General features: G+C 33.6%; 1 protein-coding gene across 2 annotated transcripts in view; it reads left to right on the top strand.

The window, feature by feature from the left end:
- Window positions 1-17,939, top strand: part of LOC129224205 (syntaxin-18-like) — a 45,727-nt gene extending 27,788 nt beyond the window's left edge. For both annotated transcript variants that reach the window (XM_054858622.1, XM_054858623.1), the window contains exons 6-10: window positions 3,775-3,952; window positions 10,558-10,616; window positions 14,571-14,640; window positions 16,396-16,476; window positions 17,773-17,939. In XM_054858622.1, the coding sequence (XP_054714597.1) occupies window positions 3,775-3,952; window positions 10,558-10,616; window positions 14,571-14,640; window positions 16,396-16,476; window positions 17,773-17,868 (484 nt within the window). In that variant the 3' untranslated portion in view covers window positions 17,869-17,939. The remainder of the gene's footprint in view (window positions 1-3,774; window positions 3,953-10,557; window positions 10,617-14,570; window positions 14,641-16,395; window positions 16,477-17,772) is intronic.
- The last annotated feature ends 5,528 nt before the right edge of the window (window positions 17,940-23,467 follow it).

Here is a 23,467-nt window from a genome sequence, read left to right as displayed (position 1 = left end):
TTTTGGAAACGTACAGTCTGTTTAAAATAGTACATTCTAAGTGAAAGTTGTTGCATAATGAGGCGAGAAACACCGATAGCAAGCTTTTTTCAATCCAAAGAAAAAAATGAAACGACGAAAAGGATTGCTCTAAAAAGAGAAAGTTAACGTCGTGTGAAGAAAACGAAGTACAGTCTGCAAAGCAGCATTAGTCCCATTGGACCCTTCTGAAGGTAATTTTATTTTAATTCAAAAGAAAAACTGCACAGCATTACATGAATAAAATGTTTAAAAACGAAATGAATCTAGATTATTTCTATTAGCTTGGTTCAGATTAAAAAGTAGAAAATAAAAAAGACTTCTGTTTATAATACCCGAAATTGCTGTTGCTCTCTCAAAAAGATATTTATGTAAATTCTAAAGCAGCTAATAAAATTAAAAATCAAGACTTGAAAGGAGAACTGATGGTATGATGTTGAGCGAATAACTTTCTACCGCCAATATTTCTTCCCTAACTTTTTTATTCAAATTTTATTAACTGCTTTAGAATTAGCATAAATGTAAATGCATAAAAAGCAACCTATAAATATAACGACATGAAAAGCAATTTCATTTTTTGCAGGTTATAATTCAAGAAGTCTTTTTTTATTTTGTTTCACACTTTTAGTGCAAACCAAGTTAGTAAAAATAGTCTTTATAGTCTGAGCACCGATGAGATTGAAAGCCAAACATCCAGTTTACAGGTGGAAATGGAAGTATCTATTAGCTTTCAGGGATGCCAGCTTTTGTAGATGTTTGTTAGCCTCTAAATTAAGCAGTCACACTGAAATGAGCAGAACACGCTCATCAGATATTTGATTTCCCCCTGATTTGGATAGACTGGTTTTGACAAGACATTGCTAGAAAATTTCACTTTAAATTAAATGGAGGGAAAAGAAAAAAATGTTGAATTTTCCACAACATTAAAAAAAATAAAAAATTCTTAGCTTTTGTTTTTTTTTTTGACACAAGTATCGGAATTGGGGCACCCCATTCCAAAATATGTAAGCTTCACCTCACTCTTATTTTTTTTAATACTAAAAAAATTTACATATATATACATACATACATACATATATATATATATATATATATATACATATATACATACATACATATATATATATATATATATATATATATATAGAAAAGAAGACCCCCCCCCCCCCCCCGAAAGTCGGGTCTAGCTACGCCTCTGACTATTACCACAATATGTTTATCAACAATTAAAATTTAAAATGATGATAGGGATGTAGCTAAACTGAGGGAAGAGTGGGGTACTCCAAACTCTTCTTTTTACATCCGCAAAGCTGCTCTGGAAATGAGTTTTTAAAACTTATTCATTGAAAAAGTTCTGGGAAAACGTTTTCAAACCCATCCTGTGCGCTAACGTCATTAAAGATGTCCTACGCATGAGTATTTAGGACTGCAATTTTTAAAAATCATGAGAGTGCTCCCAACGTAGCTCTCAAAAAACGCCCTCTCAATTAATCGTTCATGGTCGAATAAATTCCGTCTTTCGGACTTTAATTAAAAAAAACTCCATGAGTCTCCCTGAGGTTCTCTTCCTAATACAGTGAAACCTGTGTAAGTTGACCACTTGTGGTGCAGTACTTTGGTGGTCAACTTAGACAGGTGGTCAACTTATAGAGGGTAGTAACAAAAACTGTTTTTTTTTTTTTTTTTGTCATTTCTTCCCCCATGCATTCATTTTTTAACTAATTGGAATACTTTAAACTCCATTTCATTGTTTAGCATTACTTTAAGACAATAAGTAAAATGGTTTAAAATATTTTTAGAGATTATTTACCAGAATGACGCGTAAATTATCATACAAATTCAAAATGTCTGTAAATCGATCGAAGAAAAAAAATGTCTCATTGCTTATGAAAAACTACTTACTTGACATGAACAATTCCTAAAAATTCATAATAAGTAAAAAGTGACTTAAATTCTTTGATTTTTTTCTTGTACATTTGTAACAATAGTAATCTACTTTTCAACAAAATAACTTCTTAATGAAGTTTGGCGCATTTTCTGGGACTTAACATAAACCCAATGTTTTTAGATAGAAACATAAATATTCATTGGTGTTTTTAAAAATGTTTGGTTGCTTATTTGATGCATAACTGATTACACTTTTAGTACAATCTAATGCTTTTGCCAAGTGGTCAACTTACAAAGGGTTTTTTACAATACTCCAAACCAAAGCTGGTGTATATTAGTGGTCCAGATAGACAGGTAGTCAAGATAGAGAGGTGGTCAAGTTACAGAGGTTTTCCTTCATTATATAAGATAGGACTAATTCCGTTCCTGACAAAAGCGGTCAATTTAGACAGGTGGTCAACTTACAAAGGTGGTCAACTTTACAGGTTTTACTGTATTACCGAAAATCCTTAAAAATTTCATTGTTAGTTCAGAAATTTTAGTTAGTTAGTTCAGAAAACTTCAGTTCAGAAATTTTTTTGCGGGAGATCTCCCTAACCCCCTACCCCTTAACAGTATTGAAACATGCATATGATTGCGTTAATTGAATTTAATTTTGAAAATTTGCCAGAGGACTCCGAATCTCTCCATCTGTAAACCTTACCATAAATTTTCTAAAACTGCATTTTCTACAGATCAAAATTTTTTCGAGAGAATGCCCCTCTCTTTCTCGCCAACATCATCAAAAAACATCTTAAATCTTGCTTTCAGTGCTTCAATTACGAAATATTTCAGTGCTCGCAGGCCGCTTCTAAACTCTCTCCCCCCTTTCATCGAAGGTTGGTTTAAATTACGTTTTCGGAGCTTTAATATCAAGAAACTGGCAGTGCACTCAGTTTTAACAAAAAAGCCTACAAATGCATTTTTAAGGCTTCAATTTCAAAAAATTTCTGCGAGTGGCCCCCTGCATCTCTCTTCCCCTTAATATCACCATAAATTGTCTAAAACTGCACTTTTCAAACTACTATTTTCAAATTTTGCTCCGGACCCCCCTTTCTTTACCTGTCACATTCAGAAATAATTCACAATAACGTGCTTGGAGTTTGAAATTTAAAGAATAATCGGGGATGACCCCGAGTCTCTTCCTTCCTTAACATCACCATAGATCATGTAAAACTGTTTTTAAAAAAAACAATCTTGAAAAGTTCCCGGGGGAGAGCCACCGGACCCCCTTTCTTTGAACATAATCAAATATAACATACGATTGTGTTTTGGGAACCTAATTTTGGGTAAAAATTATTGGAAGAGGCCATCCTTTTCCTCCTCTCCCTTTCCTCCCCAAGTTAAAAATATAGTCTAAAACTGCGTTTTATATCTTCGATTTTGAAAAAATGCCAGGAGTTAGCCCTCCAACACCCCCTTTTTCTAACTGAATACTATCTTCACAATTAAATTTATATTGCTTGTACTAAGGTCTAGTAATATGACTATCCCTGATAAACCAGAAGCTAAATCTCTCTCTCTGCATGTTAGAATATGCGTTTGAAAGAATTAAGGGGCTGCCAAATGCTTATCCCTCCCCTCCCCGTTTTTGGCCTATCGACGGCTCTGCCCAGCTAATATTTTGGATTTTCTCTTAAACATTTTCAGGTATTTTTTCATGAGCTCACAATCACCCCTGTTTATTTTAAGATACAAATACTATGTGGAATATCTTATCCTTTTATTTCTTTTGGGAATAATAATCTAGTGCTTCTTCTATTGAAACTATGTAACAGATTCCTCATGTTATGTTTTGTAGTTGAAACGCAATGTATTGTTTCATTTTAGGCTGAGGTTAGAAAGTGATTTTAAAGAAAGAAAAAGTTCTGTTGGAGAAGACACGTTTCCTAAACCACTAGAAGTTGAAAACACAAAACCATCTTCTGGTTCAGAGCTAGCTTTGGTAAATGACTACGTAGCCACAGAACCTCAAGACTTGGACATTTCTCCAGAAGAATTTCAAATGGTAATTATTTTCACTTCTGGTCCACTAGTGTGTTAATGAAAAATTAGTTCATCTTTAATAAGTTAATCGATGAAAACTTATAATTCATTTTGAAATTTGATTGGCAATAAAGAACTCTTGCTGGTGAGAAAGGGAATGGGTCAATAAAAAAAATATTTTTAGAAATATTTGTATTGTGGAGGTATTCTATTTATTTATTTTAAACATATTTATTTCATTTTGTTTCTTTAATAATTTTTTAAAATTTTTGATGCAGTACTCCAGTAATAAACGAGAGCTGTGTTTTTGGAAAAGGGGCCCTTCCACAAATGATGTCATGCTGTGAGGGAGGGAAGAGGGGGTTGTGAAATTGTTACCATTTGTGGCAAGAAAGAGGGAGAGGTAACAAGAAGTGTGATAACACTTTTTTTTTAAAAATAACAATAAGCTAATAAAAAACAGCCTGGTATTCAACAAGGGGACAGGAGAGAGCAAGGTCAAGCATGACAGTGGGGGAGGGGGTCAAATTTGTTGAAAAAAAAGTGTCACATCAGGTATGGACAGCGTCAAACATGGAATTCGAGATTTTTTTTATAAAAAATTTTTGTTCCTAAGGTTTTTCCAAGCAAAAAGTCTCAATAATTACACATCTGAACTGCTAATAGATGTTTCGTTCCAAAGGGCCTCATTGTCTTATTTAGATTTTTAAAAAAAGGAGGTGGGGGGGGGACAACTCAGTAAAATGTATATACTAGGGCTGGGCAATATCAGCATTTTAATACCACGGTATATCAATCTCAAAGTATCGATATTTTCTATATATCGATATATTTAGGTCGTTAAATTCAACATTTTATGGGGGGGGGGGGGGGCTGACTGCAAAGCCTATTACATAAGTATCTGCAACAGAGAAAAGCCATAGGCCATCTTGGTGAATAAATATTTTAGCAATTTATTCTAATAATATAGCTAGAACAAGGATTCGCATGTGTTTGTGTCAGGGGGGGGGGGATCATGAGGTAGATTATACCACAGAAACATTTGGAGAAATTATTTTAGAAGAATTTAAGTCTTTTTATTAGTGGGTTGCAATTCTTGAGGGAAAAGGGGACTTGGTAAAATTGAGGGGTGCCATCGCAGTCAGGGGGAATGGACACCCCTCGTTACATCAACTGCATATTAAGATATGCTACAGAGGAACACCATTACACATCTTGAAAAGAAAATTTTCCATTGGTTTATTCGAATAATAATAGCTAAAGCAGGCGTGCCCATTGGGGGGTCGGGGGGGGGGGGGGTCTTGATGCTGAGTATACAATTGAAATTATCAGAGAAGTTATTTTAAAAGGAGTTTAGTTTGTTCAATAAAAGGTCGAGTTTTGGGGGAAGCACGATAAATTTGAGGGGGAGGGGGATTTATGCAAATAATAATAGCAATAGCAATATATAAGAATAATAACAGCCCTTGCAGGGGGAGGGAGGTCATGACGCAGATAATGCCATTAAATTTCTTACAGAAGGATTTTAAGCCATTAATGAGATGGTGGCATTTTTCTTTTGTTTGGGGGGGGGATAAAATTGAGAGGTGCCACCACACTTGGGGAGGGAAATCGGCACCTCAGCTACATCTCATACATTATAAGACCTGCAATATAGAAAATTCATCGAACATCTTGATAAGCAAATGTTCCAGCAATTTTTTCGGTGGGGGGGGGGAGGTTCTTGAAGTTGACTATGCCATTGAAATTATCAAGGAACTTATTTAAAAAGTATTTTAGTCTCTTAAGTAGGGACTCTTGTTTTTTTTTAGGGGGGGGGGCGGCTGGGTAAAATTAAATATGAGGGGGGGCATCTCTCTTATTGGGGATTAGCAGCCCTAGCATTATGATCTATATATTAAGATCTGCAATAGGGAAAAACCTACGGAAATCTTGAAATGTAAATATTCCAGCAATTTATTCTAATGATAAAGCTGGGGTTCCCATTTGAAGGGGGGGGGGGATGAGGCTGACAGTACCACTGAAACTATCAGAGAAGTTATTCTTAAAGGATTTGACTCTTCACTAGAGGAGACTTTTTTCGGACGGGGGGGGGGGGGATGATGCTCAGTACAATTGAGGGGTGCCGTCGCAGTTGGGAGGATTTAATTGAGGAAGTCATCTTTGGGGGGACTTGGACATATATCTATGCATATCAAGATATGCAATTGATAAAATCCCTCGATAAGTAATATTTCTGTAATTTTTTCAATAATATTCACTACAACGACCCTGCCCCCGCTCATGTGGTGGGGGGTCACAACACACACCAAATTGATGAAATTTTTACAAAGGGTACTTGAAAATTTTCAAATCTTTGAAACAAACCTCATTATTGGAGAATAATATTTTTAGGGGGGAGGAAGATGTTATGTAAACTTTCGAGGGGGGGTGGTAACACCCACATTTAAATCATCTGCACATTAAAATTTTCTTCATTTACAAAATTTACAAAAATCATACAAGTTCATAAATGCGTTTATTCTTGGTTTTCTATAACAATCAATGTTTTGCAGAGAACCGGTGATAAACACTAAGTTTATCCTAAGTATATGAAAGTAATTTATTATATGTATCTCATAATTTACAAACAACTAAAGTCATTTAAACGTAAACTTACTGTGAATGTTAGTAGTGTAATGATAACCTAAGGACCGCCCTTCTTCAACCTTTCGGCATCAAAAGATAAGGACATATGACGACACAGTTATGCTAATCAGGTATGCTGTATTTATAGCGATGATTCAGCCGTTGGCTCATTCTCTCTTTCTCGCATTTGATTTTAGTTTACCTGCTGGTAGATTGCAGTTGGGGTTTTTGACTCTGGCATTATCAAGCCATCAAGTTCCCCATTCATATGTTCATATTTATCAGGATGTATTAATTGTAACTTAGTTTTTTGATCGTCGATACATATGATCTGATTGAATAGGGAAGTTGCAACCTATTAAATGTTCATATTTTGGCTATTGGATATTGTTAATTGACCCTCAAAACTAAAAAATTCACCATCGCCGAATTTTAAAACACCGTGATTGATTTTTAATGAATTTTTAAAAATCCATGCGCTTCTGAGACGTCACGAGCTTACGTCACAGGGCACTAATAGGAAGCCTTCCGCCGAAGATCCCTTGTTTTCGCTAGGGACATTTTGAGCGCGCTGATATTTTTATTTTTTTAGAAATTCAATAATCCTTTTGAACACACTATGGAGGCTGGATTCGTTAAAGCACAATATAAATAATCTTCCTCAAGTAACATCAATGATGATATTCGAATATTTACGAGAGGATGAGAGGTTTAATGTTCCAGAAACGCGAGGAGTTAAATGCGAGGAGATAAGCCTTTTGCGTTTCGTCTACGAAGTCGAATGCACGTCCTTCGGTTTTTCCCCCATCGGAAGAGCGCATGACGTCACTTCCTATGCCATTTGACGTCACAAGCGCTTGAACTTTAAAAATTAATTTAAAAAAAAAAACTACTTATCGTATCGCAAAAATTTTTTCACCTATGATGTTCATACATGTTACTCTATCATATAAAAATAAAATTGAAAAATCCAAAACTTCCCTATTTTCAAGCATTATCCGAACTTAAGTATTCATTGAGTATCTTGAATTGATGTTAGTATCTAGTATCTAGGAATGCAGATCATGAAATCTTTTTCGACACGATCTTTGGTAATCGTAAATTGGGTTTAGTAAACAGAAATAAGATTGAGTTTAGAAATATTTTTAGATGAAGCTTAATTTTGAATATGGCTTTGAGTTAGTAACTTTTCTTTGAGTTTAATTTATACAACTATTAATCGTTAATAAACTTATTGTTGTTTATAATAGGACTTTTTCATTACTTAGTTTAAGATAATTCACGAAACAGAAAATGAATTTCAAATTGATAGTTTGGCTAACTCTACGCATCACACTTTGCTAATTTATGAGGTTTGAATTGATACCATTGATGAATGATACCACCTGTTAACTGTAATACTTCTTGCAGAGTTAGTGAAAGAACTAACATTTCATCTACTTTCTGTGAATAACTGATGAAGAGACTTCTTTAAAAAATAACTAAAATTTATTAACACGTGAAAGAAGGTAAATATAATTGTATAAACATAACTGAAGCCAAAGGTAAAAAAGATTAATTAAATATGACTAGCAAGTTAGTTAAGCTCATCCTAATACGATCAGCCAAGCACCGTCGGCAATTCGCCGAGCAATAAGAGCTCTACCCTAGCTACCTTTTACAGGACAGACATCACCGAACGAGTCTTAAAAAAGAGAGAGCGAATCTCAGCTCCGATCGCTATTAAATAGTCTGTCCTCATCATTATTCACATCAATGCCCTCACGTCCACGCAACCAATGAGGATGCACCAAGTGGCAGAGACGCCTCCCTGCTAAGCCAATGGCGGGAGTCTGTCACATCACCCATCCGATCCGATCACTCACTTCCGATTCACTCGGATCGTTGGTCCGAACAAGCATCGGTTGATTATCGTGAAGTTCAGTTACCTGGGCAAAAGTAAGTGTAGAGATATTTGTAGAAATTCTATTTCTAACATGAATTATTAGTATTATTAGCAAAACGTGGGCTATTGCTACTTATGCAATATGCTAGAGAATTATAGCCCACCAACCAGAAGTTCTAATATATGCTACCCCAATTCCGCAACCTATTTTTGATAAGTCATATCAAATGAAATATCGGATCTTGAACGAAAAAGGTATAACCCCACTAGTTTTAATACCACTTCAATTTCAACACTCAACAACGCAATCGGTGTTTCCTTGAAATCAAACGAGCGAAAAATGACGGATCAAAAGGCTTTTCTTCTCAAATACGAAACTTACGTACATTTTCAAAATTCTCGGATCTTCGTACTCTAGTAAAACTGCTTAAGCTTACGAAATGATATTCATCCAATGGAACAAGCGTCTCTTGAATTCTATCTGAATGAAGCAAGTGAATTCTCTTACAGCAACCCTGGCTTTAGACATGGCGCGGTGCTGCATTGGGGCATTCTTAGCGCCAAAACTGGCGAGATACAATTTTTTTGTTCTGCAAAGCACGAAAATACTGGAAAATTTTTGCTTGTAATCATAACAAGGGAAAAAGACAAGAACATCTGTAAAACTTCTGGGAAAACTGGAAGAGTTGGCAGGTGTGATCCACTCATTAAGCACAAGGAATTATGAATAAATATGCATTTTTAAGTCATTATTTCAATTAATTCTCAGTCAAGTCTGGTCAGACGATATATCGGACAGATTTAAATCTGAATATCGTTACCACGGTAATAAATATATATCGATACATTGCGGTATATCAGTACATCGCCCAGCCCTAATATATACGGTCAACTCTCAATTACTCGGAGTTCCAAGGGATGGGCTAAAACGTTTGAGTTATTGGTAGCTCGAGTAATGGGAAGTTTCCACAATAGTCTCAAGAGTTGGACTCAAGAGAGGGCCCATTGAAAACTTTGAGATAAAGGAATATTCAAGTTATAGGCTTCGAGTTATCGAGATCCAACTATATATATTTCAATAAAAAATAGTTCATTAGTTAGTTTCAACTAGGTTTTTTCTTGAACTAATCACAAAGGTACAAACACTTGCTAAAATAAAAATATTGACACAACAGAATAACAAATGAGGCAGTGGGAAGCAAAGGGATGTAGGTGCCAAAACTAAAAATTTTGAGGTAACTAATGCGAATTCTAGGAGAACCCCTTCTCTGTTATTGGGCAAGAGATAATTCTAGTAGCCTTGATAGGTGCTGCTATGCAGCAAGATTTAGAAAAAAAAATCAACGAAAGCCTACCTAGGATCTGAACTTTAAACCTGTTTTACTCAAAACTTGAAAAAGTCCACTTACATCCCTTTACTTTTCACTGCCTCAAATGACTCTGAAAATTCTGCTGAGAGGTAAGACTGATATGATCATGTATCAAGAATTTTTAAGGGTTTTTTAAAAAATACAATTTTATACTGTAGTAATGCAGAGCTACCAACTGCTACGAAAAAATTGTTTGTTTCTAGAACTGCAGCCTTGAACTATGACGCTACAAAAATGTATCTAAAACTCACAATTTTCTTTTCTTTTTTTAAATCCTAAGAAACATTTCAATCTTTTCAGATAATGTACACATTATTTGGATAACATTGCTTTTGTGCTTGGTAATTTTTGAAAATTTTCTTTAAAAATAGACAAAATGAAAACATGAATTTTCATTAATAAATGATGAAAAAGTAAGACATTTAATATTTTTCCACAATAAACTCACTTGTCCTATTGTTATTTTAAGCATAAATTATTCATTGTGTCTCTTACATTCGTTATTAAAATGTCTAGTTTTACCCCCTCCCCCCTCACACACACACAAAATTCGGCTACTAATTTAAATTTTCAAAAGTTGGCAGCTCTGATAAAATAAATATGTTCACATGTACCTGCTGCTAACATTGCGTATCTCTACCCTTCAGGGTCCCCAACCCCTCAGAGAGAAAGATTTAACCCCTAAAATCCTTCTCTTGGAAACAACCCTACAGTATATTAATAATGTATTTCTTCACATTGCAGTTTGAAGAAGAAAACCAAAGATTGTATGATGACATGAATACACTTGTTGATGAAGTTCGGTATGTACATCATCATTATTTGACAAATTATGTTACGATTTCTCTTACTACTTTATGCAGAAATAATCAGAAAAGCCATAAAATTGTTCATGTTTAGTACATCTTTACAAACCACTCGCTCATGTGAATACTGTGAAGAATGTTTTTTTTTTTGAGCAATCACGATTGCTTATTGTTCTCACTTGACTGTTTTTGACGTTCCTTTGATTTTTCCCACCGCCACCCCCGCACCATCACCATCAACGGGCTTCTCACGATGCTGCAGCTCTAGCGAAAGCCGTCTCCAGGTTGCGTTTATATGCTACACACATGTGCATACACACACACATGCGCACACACAAATACATACACCTACACACACACATACACATACACAAACACACACTCAAACACATACATACACCTACACACACCTACACATACACACATACAAACACATACACACACGCATACATACAGACATCCACACATACACACAACTACCCACACATTCATGCCTGCACACAAACACATATGCCTCTACACACACATACACATAACCCGTACACACAAACACATACCCAAACACACAAACACACACGCCTACATACACACACTCGTGATTGCGAAAAACATAATTTGAATTCAAGATGTCAAAATTCAAATTAATTTTTTTTTTTTTTGGATTATGGCGAATTTATGTTTGTTAATAAAAAAAAGGGAATTGTAGGTTGAAAAAGTCTTTGTTGCTTAAAAATACAGATTTATATTATTTAAATGCTTTGTGAATAAAACATTCTTCAACTAACCATTGATTGGTGGATTTAAGCTTTTTGAAAAAGTTCTAGACTCAGAAAGCCAAAAAAAAAAACAATAAAAATATAGCTGCTGTAATCCTTTAACAGAATTTGAACATTAGTGTTCAATTTTTATTAACACACTTTTTTAGCTTCACCTGTATGTATGTATGTATGTATGTATCTTGAACGGAATCTTGCAGCTCAAATTTCGCCCACTTCCTGCGATCGGATTCTTTTGAAATTTGGCACGCGACCTCAGACCCGATGACAATGCAATATTTTAAATCAAATTAATTAATTAACTCTTTTAAGTGTTAGTTTCCTCCAATTTTAATCAATACTTTGGCATAAATCCAACAATGTGAAAAAGGAAAAATTAAAAAAAAATACATTTAAAAATGCTCGCAAAAATTATTTAAAAATATCTACAAAAACCTTTAATTTTTCTGCATCAGACAAAATTTGTTCCATTGTTCCAAGAACATGAAATATAATTGTTTTTAACTAATTTCATGCCAAAATTTGGGTGAGCCTTCAATTTGAAATTCATTGTAGATCAGACCATTGTTGAACAAAACTTTTATTCAAATGCATCTCAAATTTTCAAGGTAATATAAATATGATTTCCGCAAGTAGCTTCCCATCGGGGTGCCTTTGTCTTAACTTTAAGATATTACATCGCACTGGTTTTATAAATAATTTCATCAATTAAGTCCCAATCTGATTCAAATTTTCATATACTGCACAAAAAAAAAAAAATAATAATAATAATAATAATAATAGTTTAAAAAACTAAAAAAAACATGCTTTCGTAGCAAAATGAACTAAAAAGTGAAAAATAATCTTTGGATGATAGTAGTTGAACAAACACTTAATTTTAATGTAATACAAAAAGCATGGGGTGCTGACTATTTACATTTTTGTTTGGACAATGAATGGAAGAAATTCAAGACGACTGATAAGAAGCCGCCCACGCTTTTTTGCATTACATTAAAATTAAGTGATTGGTCAACTACTATCATCCAAAGATTATTTTTCACCGTTTAGTTCATTTTGCTACAAAAACCTGTTTTTTTTTTTAGTTTTTTAAACTATTATTTTATTAAACTTACTTTATTCATTTATTTTTTTAAAAAGTTTTAATGTGCTTGTAATTTTAAGTTGAAAATTCTATGATACCTGTTTTTTACAACTGTCACATTTGCTATTTTCTTGTAAGCACTCTACAATGTCAATATAATACTTGGTTGTATAAGCCATCAAAATGAATGTTTTAAAATCCATAATTTTACAGAATTAAAAGAAAATATCTTATAAAGAGTGGAGGGGAATTTGTCACAAAGCAAATACACTCACTGCAGTAAACTTGGGAGAGAATTCAAAGTCGCAAAATATTAAAAATTGAAGCTGTGATGCATGTTGCTAAATTATGGCTAGTTGAATTATCTATTTTCAAGACATTTAAAACGTAAGTAATCCAGTTCATGAAAAGTAGCTGCAAACCATGTAATAATAAATTAATAACACAAAAAAAAAGTCTGTTGAAAAGAACCAAATTGAGTTTTAAGATCTGTGATGATCTATACTATTCATGCATTCAAAACTAATAAAAATAAATCAAAGCTGTATAAGCACAAGAATAATCTGTGTATGAAATGTGGCAACAGGTTTTTACTTTAAGGACAACCAGTGTACTTATAGGGGTGAATATTTTCCGGAGCTAGCACAGAATTTAGTTTTCTTTAACTGTCTAATGCCTGAATTCCACTGTATTAATTATATGTACATTTTAAATAATTGGTCTTCAACCTATGGCCTGTAGGCCACATCCGGCCAGAGAACAGATTTTGTCCGGTCCAGGGGAAACTTACTAACTCGAAAGAACATTTTTATTTGATAATATATTTCCTTTTAGGCATTTTTAAATGGAACTAATCTCAGAAAATCTCAAAACCACCACTGAGGTTTTTAATTTAAAAAAAAAAGAAAGAAACTTTCTGTAAGGGGGGGGGGGAGGTTGAACTAACTAAACCATGAACTGAAACTCTGAACTGAAATATTGTTGGTTTGTTGACCTGTCTCTCCTCCAAAAATTTACAATGTGTCCCTAGAGTAAGAATGGTTGGATATTCCTGTTTTACATGACTGGAAATGTGCATGTTAAGTTTCATAGCATTTAATGCATTCAGATATCAAAGCCAAAACTGATATTCAAACTACAGCAAATAGGTGATTTCAAATGGGAAACTTTTCTCAGACCCCTTTTCAATCTGTTCTCACCTCTGCTCTGTGCAGAGTTACTCTAGTAGTTCTGCCACCGTAAGCGATATTGACAAGTGCTGCTCCCGCCCCCATTGGATAATAATTATAATAATATAAAATAATATGTTAACAAAATAAAAATAATAGTCAAGTGCTTAAAATTAAAGCAAGTTCTTGTTAAATAACTGGGGTTTTTTTTGCATATCCAAGCACTGGTGCATACTTTAAATTCTCTTTTTTAACATTAAAGTAGTGGCATCTTATGGCACTGAAACAGATATTAATATTTTCAAAAGACTTTTAAATCACACAATTTGCCACCTCAAAAATGAAATTGAATTGAACTATGTTTTGCATATCCAAGCACTGGTACACTTTCTAAATTATTATTTTTTTAGCATTGACGCAGTGAATCTTATGACACTGAAATAGATATTCATACTATTTTTTTAAAAATGTTTCAACTTTAAAATTTACCACTCCTAAAATTTGCCACCTCAGGCGGCGGCCTACCCCAGGAGCCGGTCCTGGTTCTATGGGCATATAATACTTTTCAGAGTTTTTAGATCAAGGTCTGTGTCACTTCTGATATAATCAGCACTCTTGATTTCTCGTGGAAAAGTGTTTCTTGAAAGTCTTAGGTTTTGTTGAGAATACTATTTATCTTGATCCAGGCAGTCTTATGTATATTAACTCTTGGGTTCTGGAGAAACTTGGTTGGCCATCGTTGAATTGGACTATAAAGCGATGATTTAGTTGTACTTTCAAAAACTATGGTTTATTTTATAGAAAGATGGAATTTTAAGTACCTATTTTTAAAATTTTGAAGCTATAGATTTTAAAACATGTATGTAAAAAAATTGCAAGCATAAAAATAAAGTTTAAAACTGTTGGGATTTTTTTTCCTTTTCAGAGAAATAGAAGGAAAAGTGGTAGAGATAGGAAAGTTGCAGCAAATACTTTCTGAAAAGGTTCTTCAGCAGGTAAAGTACATTTTGAAATTAGAACTTCTCATATTGATGAGGCAGTAAAATTAGATCCACCAATTAGTAAAATGTAAACAAATTTATTTTGTTCTAGCTGTTCTAAACTGCCAGAAGAGCGGCATTTATTAGTTTTTTTTATTTTAAACTGAACTTGATAAGCTAAAAGTTTTGTGAATAATATAGAAACTTTTTTTATGCTAAAAATCCATCAGGTTATTAACTATAGAGGTTTTTCTGGGTCCGAGAAAGCCTTTCAGAAAATTTATAGCATTCATTTGCTTAAAACAGAGTTTCTCAAAGTGTAATAGAATGTTAGACACACTGGTATGAGTCCTCCCTCCAGGAGGGTGGGGAATCGCGGGCTCATACCAGGGGTCCCCAACATACAAAAGAAGGGGGCTATAAGTTTGACATGACTGTCTGTGGCACTCTAGCGCCTAAACGGGTAAACCGATTTTGAAAAAAAAAAGTTGTTTGAAAGGAAAGTTGATCAAGAGTGTTCTTAGCTAGGTTGCATCTTTGGATGACATTCATTAATGAAGATATTAATTAAAAACCTCTAAAGTGTTTTTTGTGATTTTTGCATTGAAAACAGTTAAAAATGTTAAAATTTAATTCCATAATCAAGAATTTTTCTGTGTCTAATAGAATATGTATGGAACTTTTATGTTTCATAGAATTCGAATTATAACGTTTTTTTATAGCAGATTTTAATAATGGCTAAGCTTTTATTAACACGATTGATAACCAAATTCATTGTTGGCCGACAAGGAAATAAAATGCAATGATTTAAAGTTTTTATCTGTGGCCAGTTTCTATTTAATAGCAAATAAAATACTTGACATTGCTTTTTAATAATATAAGGATTTTTAAAGGATTTTCCATTAAACCTCTTGATTCTTAAGTTGCGACTCAGTCGGGGGATGTTTTATAATTTTATCGTTGCTTGTAATAACAATAAAATAAAAAGTTTCCTGTGAACATACGCACAAATGGACAGCAAAGGCCCCAGAACCCTTGGGTTTTAAACATATTTATAATTCTAATATGGTATATAATATACATATAAGGACTATTGTGTTATATACCACTCATATTATAGTTGCATTCGCATACCTCAAACTGTCGACCGGTGACTAACTGCAGCCTTCTATGAGAGCTACCGGTTAGCATAAATACAGATGCTAAAGCGCTGGAGATAGTAAGAGCTAACATCGTTAGCTATTCAAGGCAAAGTTCGTGCGCTTTCAGTTGGACCTTCGTGGTGGCTTTGACTTTGAGAACCTCTGGCTTAAAAGCAACCTCTTTAGCTGCATAAAATCGTGTTTTATCATCCCTTTGCTACATTTCGGGATTAAATTTTCCTCTGTATCTGCTATTTTGTATTTATCAGCTTTATGAACATTTTCAAACAAATAAATTTTATAAATTTGGCGTTTTTCGGGGAGAAAAAAAGACATTCTGGCAGAAATTTTCAGATGGACCCCAGAAAATTGAAATTCAACGTGTTATTCTTAAAATTAAAAAATAAAAAAAAACACTGATTTGAGAAATATTTACTTATTTGTTTATTTTTGTGCATTTTCAAAATTGTGTATTTCATGCTCTAAGATTAGTATAGTTGCTTGCACGTTCAGTGATTCCAAAATAAATCCCATGGAGAGAAAGAGTTGAAAATTAAAATAAATCATTTCGTTTGTTTAGCTATTAAAACATCCAATTTCTTAAATTTTTATGTGCATTCTTTTGAAGGATCAAGACATAAATAGGATATCTGACACTGTTATGGGCACAACAGAGAACATTAAAGAAGGAAATGAAGAAATACGTGAAGTAGGTGTAATTTTTCTTTTCTTAGGTATCAATTGAAAATGCATTTTAATTCTGGTGATTGAAAAGACTACAATAAAAACTTTGTTAGTGCACTTAGAAGTGAAAGCGAAAGTGTAAAAAGTTTATGTTTTTGAGTTAATTGAAAGAATTGTACCAGTTTTATCATTATTAAAATTAAAAAAAAAGACTTCCTTTTTATTAAAAAAGGCAAAACCTCAAACTATATTTTTCTGTAGTATTGAATGTACACTTGCTGTACTTTTTGAGTAATTAAAAATATGAAGGGTTTTTTTTTTTTCAAAACATAAAAAGGCTTTTTTTCAGCTAAAAATTACCGCATTACCCTGCATAATCCAGCATGCCGCAAAATTCGGGGGTCACCAGATTTTCAGTAACACTTGCCTGGTCAATTCCGGCATGTTGAAAAAATCAAGGTTAGAAAAAAAATTAACAGTATGAAAAATATATGTTCAGCTTAAAAATTAATAGAAGCTCTATGCATATCTTATTATTATTAATAAACAGTTTAATTTTGTAAAAGTATTTACTAACAATGTCATTTGTTATTTTAACAAGCAATTTATTGTTTAATAACGAGTAATTTTAAAAATTAAATTAAAATTAAGTAAGAAAACATTTAAGCAGTAAGTTATCATCCCTAAACCAGTGCTAAAGAATTGACCATAGCTATTAAATAAATAAAATTAAACTTACCTCTCCTAAAAGAAACCTAAGATAATTTATTTAAAAAATTATGAACAAATCGCAGTAATGATGATTGCTTCTGAATTGATTACTTTATTGGCATATAATTAAATCCATTAATAATGACCTACCATAAATAACAAGCACATATTAAATGCAATACACTTTTTTTTTTTTTTTGAAAGAAGACTACTTTTGGGATTTTTTTTTTTTTTTCCGAACAGTGGTTTGCTTTCTGATTGGATCTGAATGGGGGAAATTTACTTTTGTTTTGTTGCAAAATAAACCTCTAATTATCCGGCATGCGGGAAAATTCGAATTTCTCGGCATGCTGGTCACCTTGCTTTTTTCCGGCACGTCGGATAATGCAATAAAATTTCTTTAGTACTTACAGAAAGTTCACTTTTTCTTCATTTTACAAATGTTTTATGATGTATGCAATTTTAATTGCTATATGTGCTTCTATCTAACAATTTAATTTTTAAACTAATAATTTTGTAACTATAGTTATGGAAACACCCTGTATATGAATAACTTTAATTGTAACAAAAACTTGAACTTAAAGTTACAGTTTCATTTGATTTTTTACAGGCAATGAAGAAAAATGCCAGTTTCAGAGTGTGGATTTTGTTTATTCTAATTGTGTTGTCCTTTTCCTTACTCTTTTTAGATTGGTATAGCCCTTAAGGAAGTAAAAAATATATTTAATTGTACATATATTTAATAAAAAATATATATTTTATTTCCACATGAATGTGGATGGGTATTTTTGTTATGTTTGATTTTGTATAGAATCACATTAATAAATGAAGCGTGAATTTTTTCATTAATTAATTTGTGTAGTTTGTTGTTTATGTAATATATTACAGAGCTGCCAGGAAGTTCTGCTCTAAAAATAGCTGCTTTAAGACTATAATATGAAAAATAGTCTCAAATACTTACCTGATGAAAAAAATATTCCCCCCCCCCACCCTTTTTTTTGAACATGGCCTTTATATCATCATAATGTAATTACACTTTGATGAATGGTTATCAATCTTTGATCTTGGTTATGTCATACATAAGTAGAATCACTCAAAGCAGGGGACTAGACCTATACATGGGGCAGATTTTCCAAGAATGTACCCTAATAACCCTTGAAAAAAGAACTGAAAAAACATTTTCTAAACTTGAGGCCTGCCCTTTTAATATGAAGGCTGTTTTTTTTTTCAACTTCTGATCGTGCCGCTAGACGGCAGAGCGAGCGGCATCGGCCAGCAATGCGCGGCAGTCGATTGCGCACCTCTCCCACTACAACCTCACTCGTTTTCGGGCCGACGCCATTACCAGTTTATCTAGCGACACATAAACATGGCTACCATGATAGAATCTCCCGCCAAGTGTGAGTTGCGAAGTGTCATTCGCTTCTTGCAAGCTGAAGGGTTATCCGCAGCAGAAATTCACCTTAGAATGAAACGAGTATACGGTGAAAGCTTCATGAGTGACAGTGCAGTGCGCGATTGATGTAGGAAATTTAAAGATGGACGAGGGGACATTCATGATGAAGGGGGCCAAGGACAAAAGTCGGTCGCAAACGAAGACCTCGTTGATCGAGTTGACCAAACTGTAAGAAGCAATCGGAGGTTTACGATTACAGACCTATCCAATCAGTTTCCTGAGATTTCAAGGTCAGCCCTATACACTATCATAAGGTTACAAGTGAGGTGACAAGTTAGGCTACAAAAAACGTCGTGAAAATCCATCTCAAATCACTGGAGGCAAACTTCTATGAAGAAGGTATTAAGAAGCTTGTACCCAGGTATGAAAAATGCCTCAATTCAAATGGCGGTTATGTTGAAAAGTAACTAATAATGTACCTAACTTTTGATAATAAATTAATTTAATTACTCACACTAGTTTTATTTTTATACCACATCGGAAGTTGATAAAAAACAGCCCTCGTAGAATCCTAAGAAAACAAGTACAGTAACCCTTCGTTATATTACCCTTTTGAGGGGACAAAGAAAAAGCGTGATATAACCGAGGTCATTAAAAATAGTTACCCAATCAACATACTAGTGAATTAGCATCTGTTCTTTTCGCATGATTTTAAAATAGTTTCGATGTAGTTCGCGAATGTACCATCACACATATTAAAATTTAAACAAGACTAGTAAATTGCAGTGTCAGAAAGGTAGAAACATCAAATGGTGAATGAAGATGATCTTTTTTAGCTACCGCAAGATAAGAGTGGGCATTCCAATACCCTCTTTTTCCCAATAGACTTCTAATCCCTTCAATTTGTTGTAGAAAGGATGTGAAAAGTAAAAGTAACTAGATTGCTTCCAGATCATTCTTCCTTTATTTGATGCAAATCCCAATTTGTGCAACCAAGTGCAAGTCTTTTTTGTACTAAAAGCCAGATAAGGGCATGGGCCAGTATGAAACCTGCCTGCTGTCTCTCACTCATTGTAAAAGGGTTAATATCAGTACAAAAGAAAATGTCAAGTAGTTTACAAACTACTATATTTAACTGAAATATTATGCGGGTATGTACATTTGGATGACAGGAATTGTTGCAGCTTTTCCAGCGAATTCAGAAGAATAGAAGCATTTTCGTTTTGTTCATTGACAAAATAAAGAAGAAAGAAACCTTTTCTGAGTATACCAATATATTTTCAAATAGTTTTAAACTTAAAGCAAGGGTTTTTTTTTTTTCTGACTTTAATATTTTGGGAGACAAAGGGCTACTTACTGTACTAACACAATCTGGTATAATTTCAGTGACTGACTAAAGACCGACAGCATAAAAAGTGCTTATGAACTGAATCACATTTTGGATTATGTGGAACACTAAGGCTCGTTTTCAAAAATGGAATGAAATAAAACTAAAAAAAACTTTACTGACATGCATTCAGAATGCTAACAGCAGTTAAAAAATTAGTAGTAGCAGAAAGGAACTTTTTTGCAAAAATGGCTATCATTAAAACTAAAGTTTTACAAAAATATAGATTGCAAAAAACAAACTCTTTACAAAAGATTGCAAAAATGAAATTTATCATAGAAAAATATGACGACATATTTATGATCGGGAATACCTTCATAACATTTCATTTTTCTATTTAAACATTTATTTTCAACCAAAAAAGCGTATTTTTTGTTAAGTAGGAGGTAAAATTCGGAACAAAATTTCAATTTTTTCGCCCGAATGAAAAAAGGAGTTATTTTTGTACACTACTGATCATTAAAATTGCTATACACCAAGAAGGAGTTGTTAGAATGAAACAAAATTTTGCACATGTGATGGCAACAATGACACTAGAAAACAATTACAAAGTGAAAGCAAAATGATCATTTATTACTGGAAAAAATCTCACATGAATGGAGGTTTAAGTACCCAGTCGCGCCACCTCTAGCTTGAATGTAAGAGTCGTTACGGTTGAGCATTGAGGTACAGCAGTTTCTGTAAACATACTACCAATTCGATCAAACTTGCAGGCTGTCCAATTTACCGTTTCAAGTGATCCCAGATATGCTCAATTTGTGACAAATCAGTGCATCGTGCAGACCAGAGAAAGTGATAATGTGGAAGAGGAAGTCCCTTGACACCCTTGCTGTGTGTGATCGAGCATTGTCTTGTTAAAAAACGGCTCCTGGAGCCCCGTCGTGAGTGCCAACGCATGTGTATGAGTTTGCTCAAATGAGTGGCACGTTTACAGCAACTGTAGTACAAGATGACATAGGATATCGTAGAAGACTGCTATGCCTCAATGCATGATTGTATCGCTTCATACATTGTACATTCACGCTAGAGGTGGCTTAACAGGGTACTTAAACCTCCATTCATTTGAGATTTTTCCAACAATAAATGATCAATTTGCTTTCATTTTGTAATCACTTTCTAATGTCAATTTTGCTATCACTTGTGCAAAATTTAGCTTCATTCTGGCAATTTCTTCTTGGTGTAGCAATTTTAATGGCCAGTAGTGTATTTTAGTCATTTTTTCATTAAAAGTCAGTTTTTGCAATTTATTGAAAAAGTTTTTGCTCATAATTTGCTACAATAGTCACCTTTGTTTCAAAATAGTAGTTTTAGTCGGCAGTGGCAGCCCTGCCACTATGATAGAAATCTTGTGTGTGTGGCTTATCTCACTTGGCAGACAGCAGCATCTAAACCAAGTCCATTAACCCTAGCGTCAATATGTGACCATTTCCCTTGCTTTCAATAACCGGGTACCCATTTTGAATTTCGAAGATTTAGAGCAGGAAAATAATTTTCTTTTCTGACACCTCTTCTATTTAATTGAAACGTTTTCTTCACTTCATCTGGGGAAGTTGTGTATCCTGATTTTACTAAAAAACGAAATGGCTTATTGTTTTCCAGCGTTTTATGTTTACGTTTCATGTTAAATTGTCAGTTAGAAAAAACGTGTTTCTCCAGTTTTTTCGTAATACTGGATGTATTAGGTTTTACACTTTGGTATTTCATAGTGAATTCGTAGTATTTTATTTATACCAGTGATGTTCAACTTAGGACCACATGGGGCTCACGAAGCTCATACCATTTACACATAGGCCTGTTGCACCAAAAAATATTATCTGTAATTTTTATCCTCACTATCATTTGCTCAACCTTTTCTGTAATGCCGTCTGACATTCGTAGGTATACTCAAAAAAAAAAAAAAAAAGAAAGAAAGAAAGAAAAAAAAAAGACAGATAATATATTCTAAATGAAATATTGTCTACATATTGAGAGATATGAAGTTCCCAATTCGGTATCACTGACGATGTAACAATATGTTCGTACATCAACAAAAGAGAAAAAGCCGTATAATTGTTTTCCACTTCACATCATAGCAAAAGCAACTCTGGAGCAACCACAAAGTCACAACTATTTCGTTTCATAACAAAACAAAATCTGGTGTTGACATTATTGATCAAATATTTTGATAATTTCAAAGCTTTTGATCGAATGGTGAAAACCAACGGGTGTAGTGCCCTCTGAAATATAATTATGGGTATACTTAATTTCATTTAAAAAATCTTAATTATATCTGTAAATGTAATTTGAATAAATGTAAATTATACAGAAACTTTCTTAGAGTCTAAGATCTGCAGTGTGACTCGTATATGTAATATGCAATGTTTTCAAGTGTTTAATTTTTATTATTTTTTTACAGCGCGAAAATTTTTTCGGGCATAGGAAGTGGGTCCAATTCTTTGGTCTTACACCGTGAAAAACGAACCTTTATGGGGAAAAAAAAATTTCCGAGGATTTTTTTTTTTTTTGGGGGGGGGGGGGGGGTATGCGCTTGAGTGTCCCAACTTGCTACAAATGTTCATGCCTTTGGACTATGCACTTCTCTAACCCTTCGGAAGAATTTTAATGGTGAATACAATGCTGTTTTCCCTATCAAATATAAATAATTACTATGCAACTGCCGATAACGTAATTCACTTTGTGGGCGTGATGTCAAAGGTGGGAGGGGAGTGATGGGGGAAAACGGTCATATTTTGATCACATTACGAGAATCATCAAAAATGGTGTCAGAAGCATGTTGAAGGGGTATTTTTCGATGTGCAGTGCAATGGGCACCTGGTTATTGAATCTAAGTATAAAAACATTAAAGGCTAAAAAACTCCCCCCCCCCCAAAAAAAAAAAAAAAAAAATTTTTTTGAAAACACGGTTACAACTTTCTTTAGTTCAAATTCATGTTCAAGGATTAAAAGCAATTTTACCAAGACCTAGTACAAAGAGTAAAAATTATGATAAAAGTCGCAAAAAAGTACCCGGTCATTGACGCTAGGATTAACCCGAAATTTCTCAGATACCTAAAGATGACCCGAACGCAGTCTTATTTTGTAAGTCATAAATGCGACATGTAAATGATTTTTTAATTTCTACCCAATAGCCTTTTCCCTTTCCTTTTGACCAAAATAATAAAAGTAATTAAAAGTTGATGTTCAGATCTCTTCTAATATGAATCCAACTAGTTTTTGACACAAATCGAACAATGCAGAGATTTACTGTGGTAGAAATTCATTATAGGTTTATAAGAAAGCTTTGTAATAGCCACACCATACTGTAAGTTTTTTAAAATGTCATAGAAGAAAGTTTAATATGCAGTAACACAAATAGGTTGAAAAAGTTTATAGTTGAATTTTATAAACATTCAGTCGGAATTATGAAATACTAAACCGAAAATGTTTTTATATGGTAGACGGCACCATGATAAAGAGAATCTCATAAATAAAGATTCAAGTTTCTAGGTGAAAAATTAAAGATGGTGAAATGAATTTGTTTGG

The sequence above is a fragment of the Uloborus diversus genome, chromosome 6, assembly GCF_026930045.1.
Source record: "Uloborus diversus isolate 005 chromosome 6, Udiv.v.3.1, whole genome shotgun sequence".
NCBI lineage: Eukaryota > Metazoa > Arthropoda > Arachnida > Araneae > Uloboridae > Uloborus > Uloborus diversus.
Note: the sequence above shows the minus strand (reverse complement) of the source record. Positions and strands in the feature narration are given on the sequence as shown.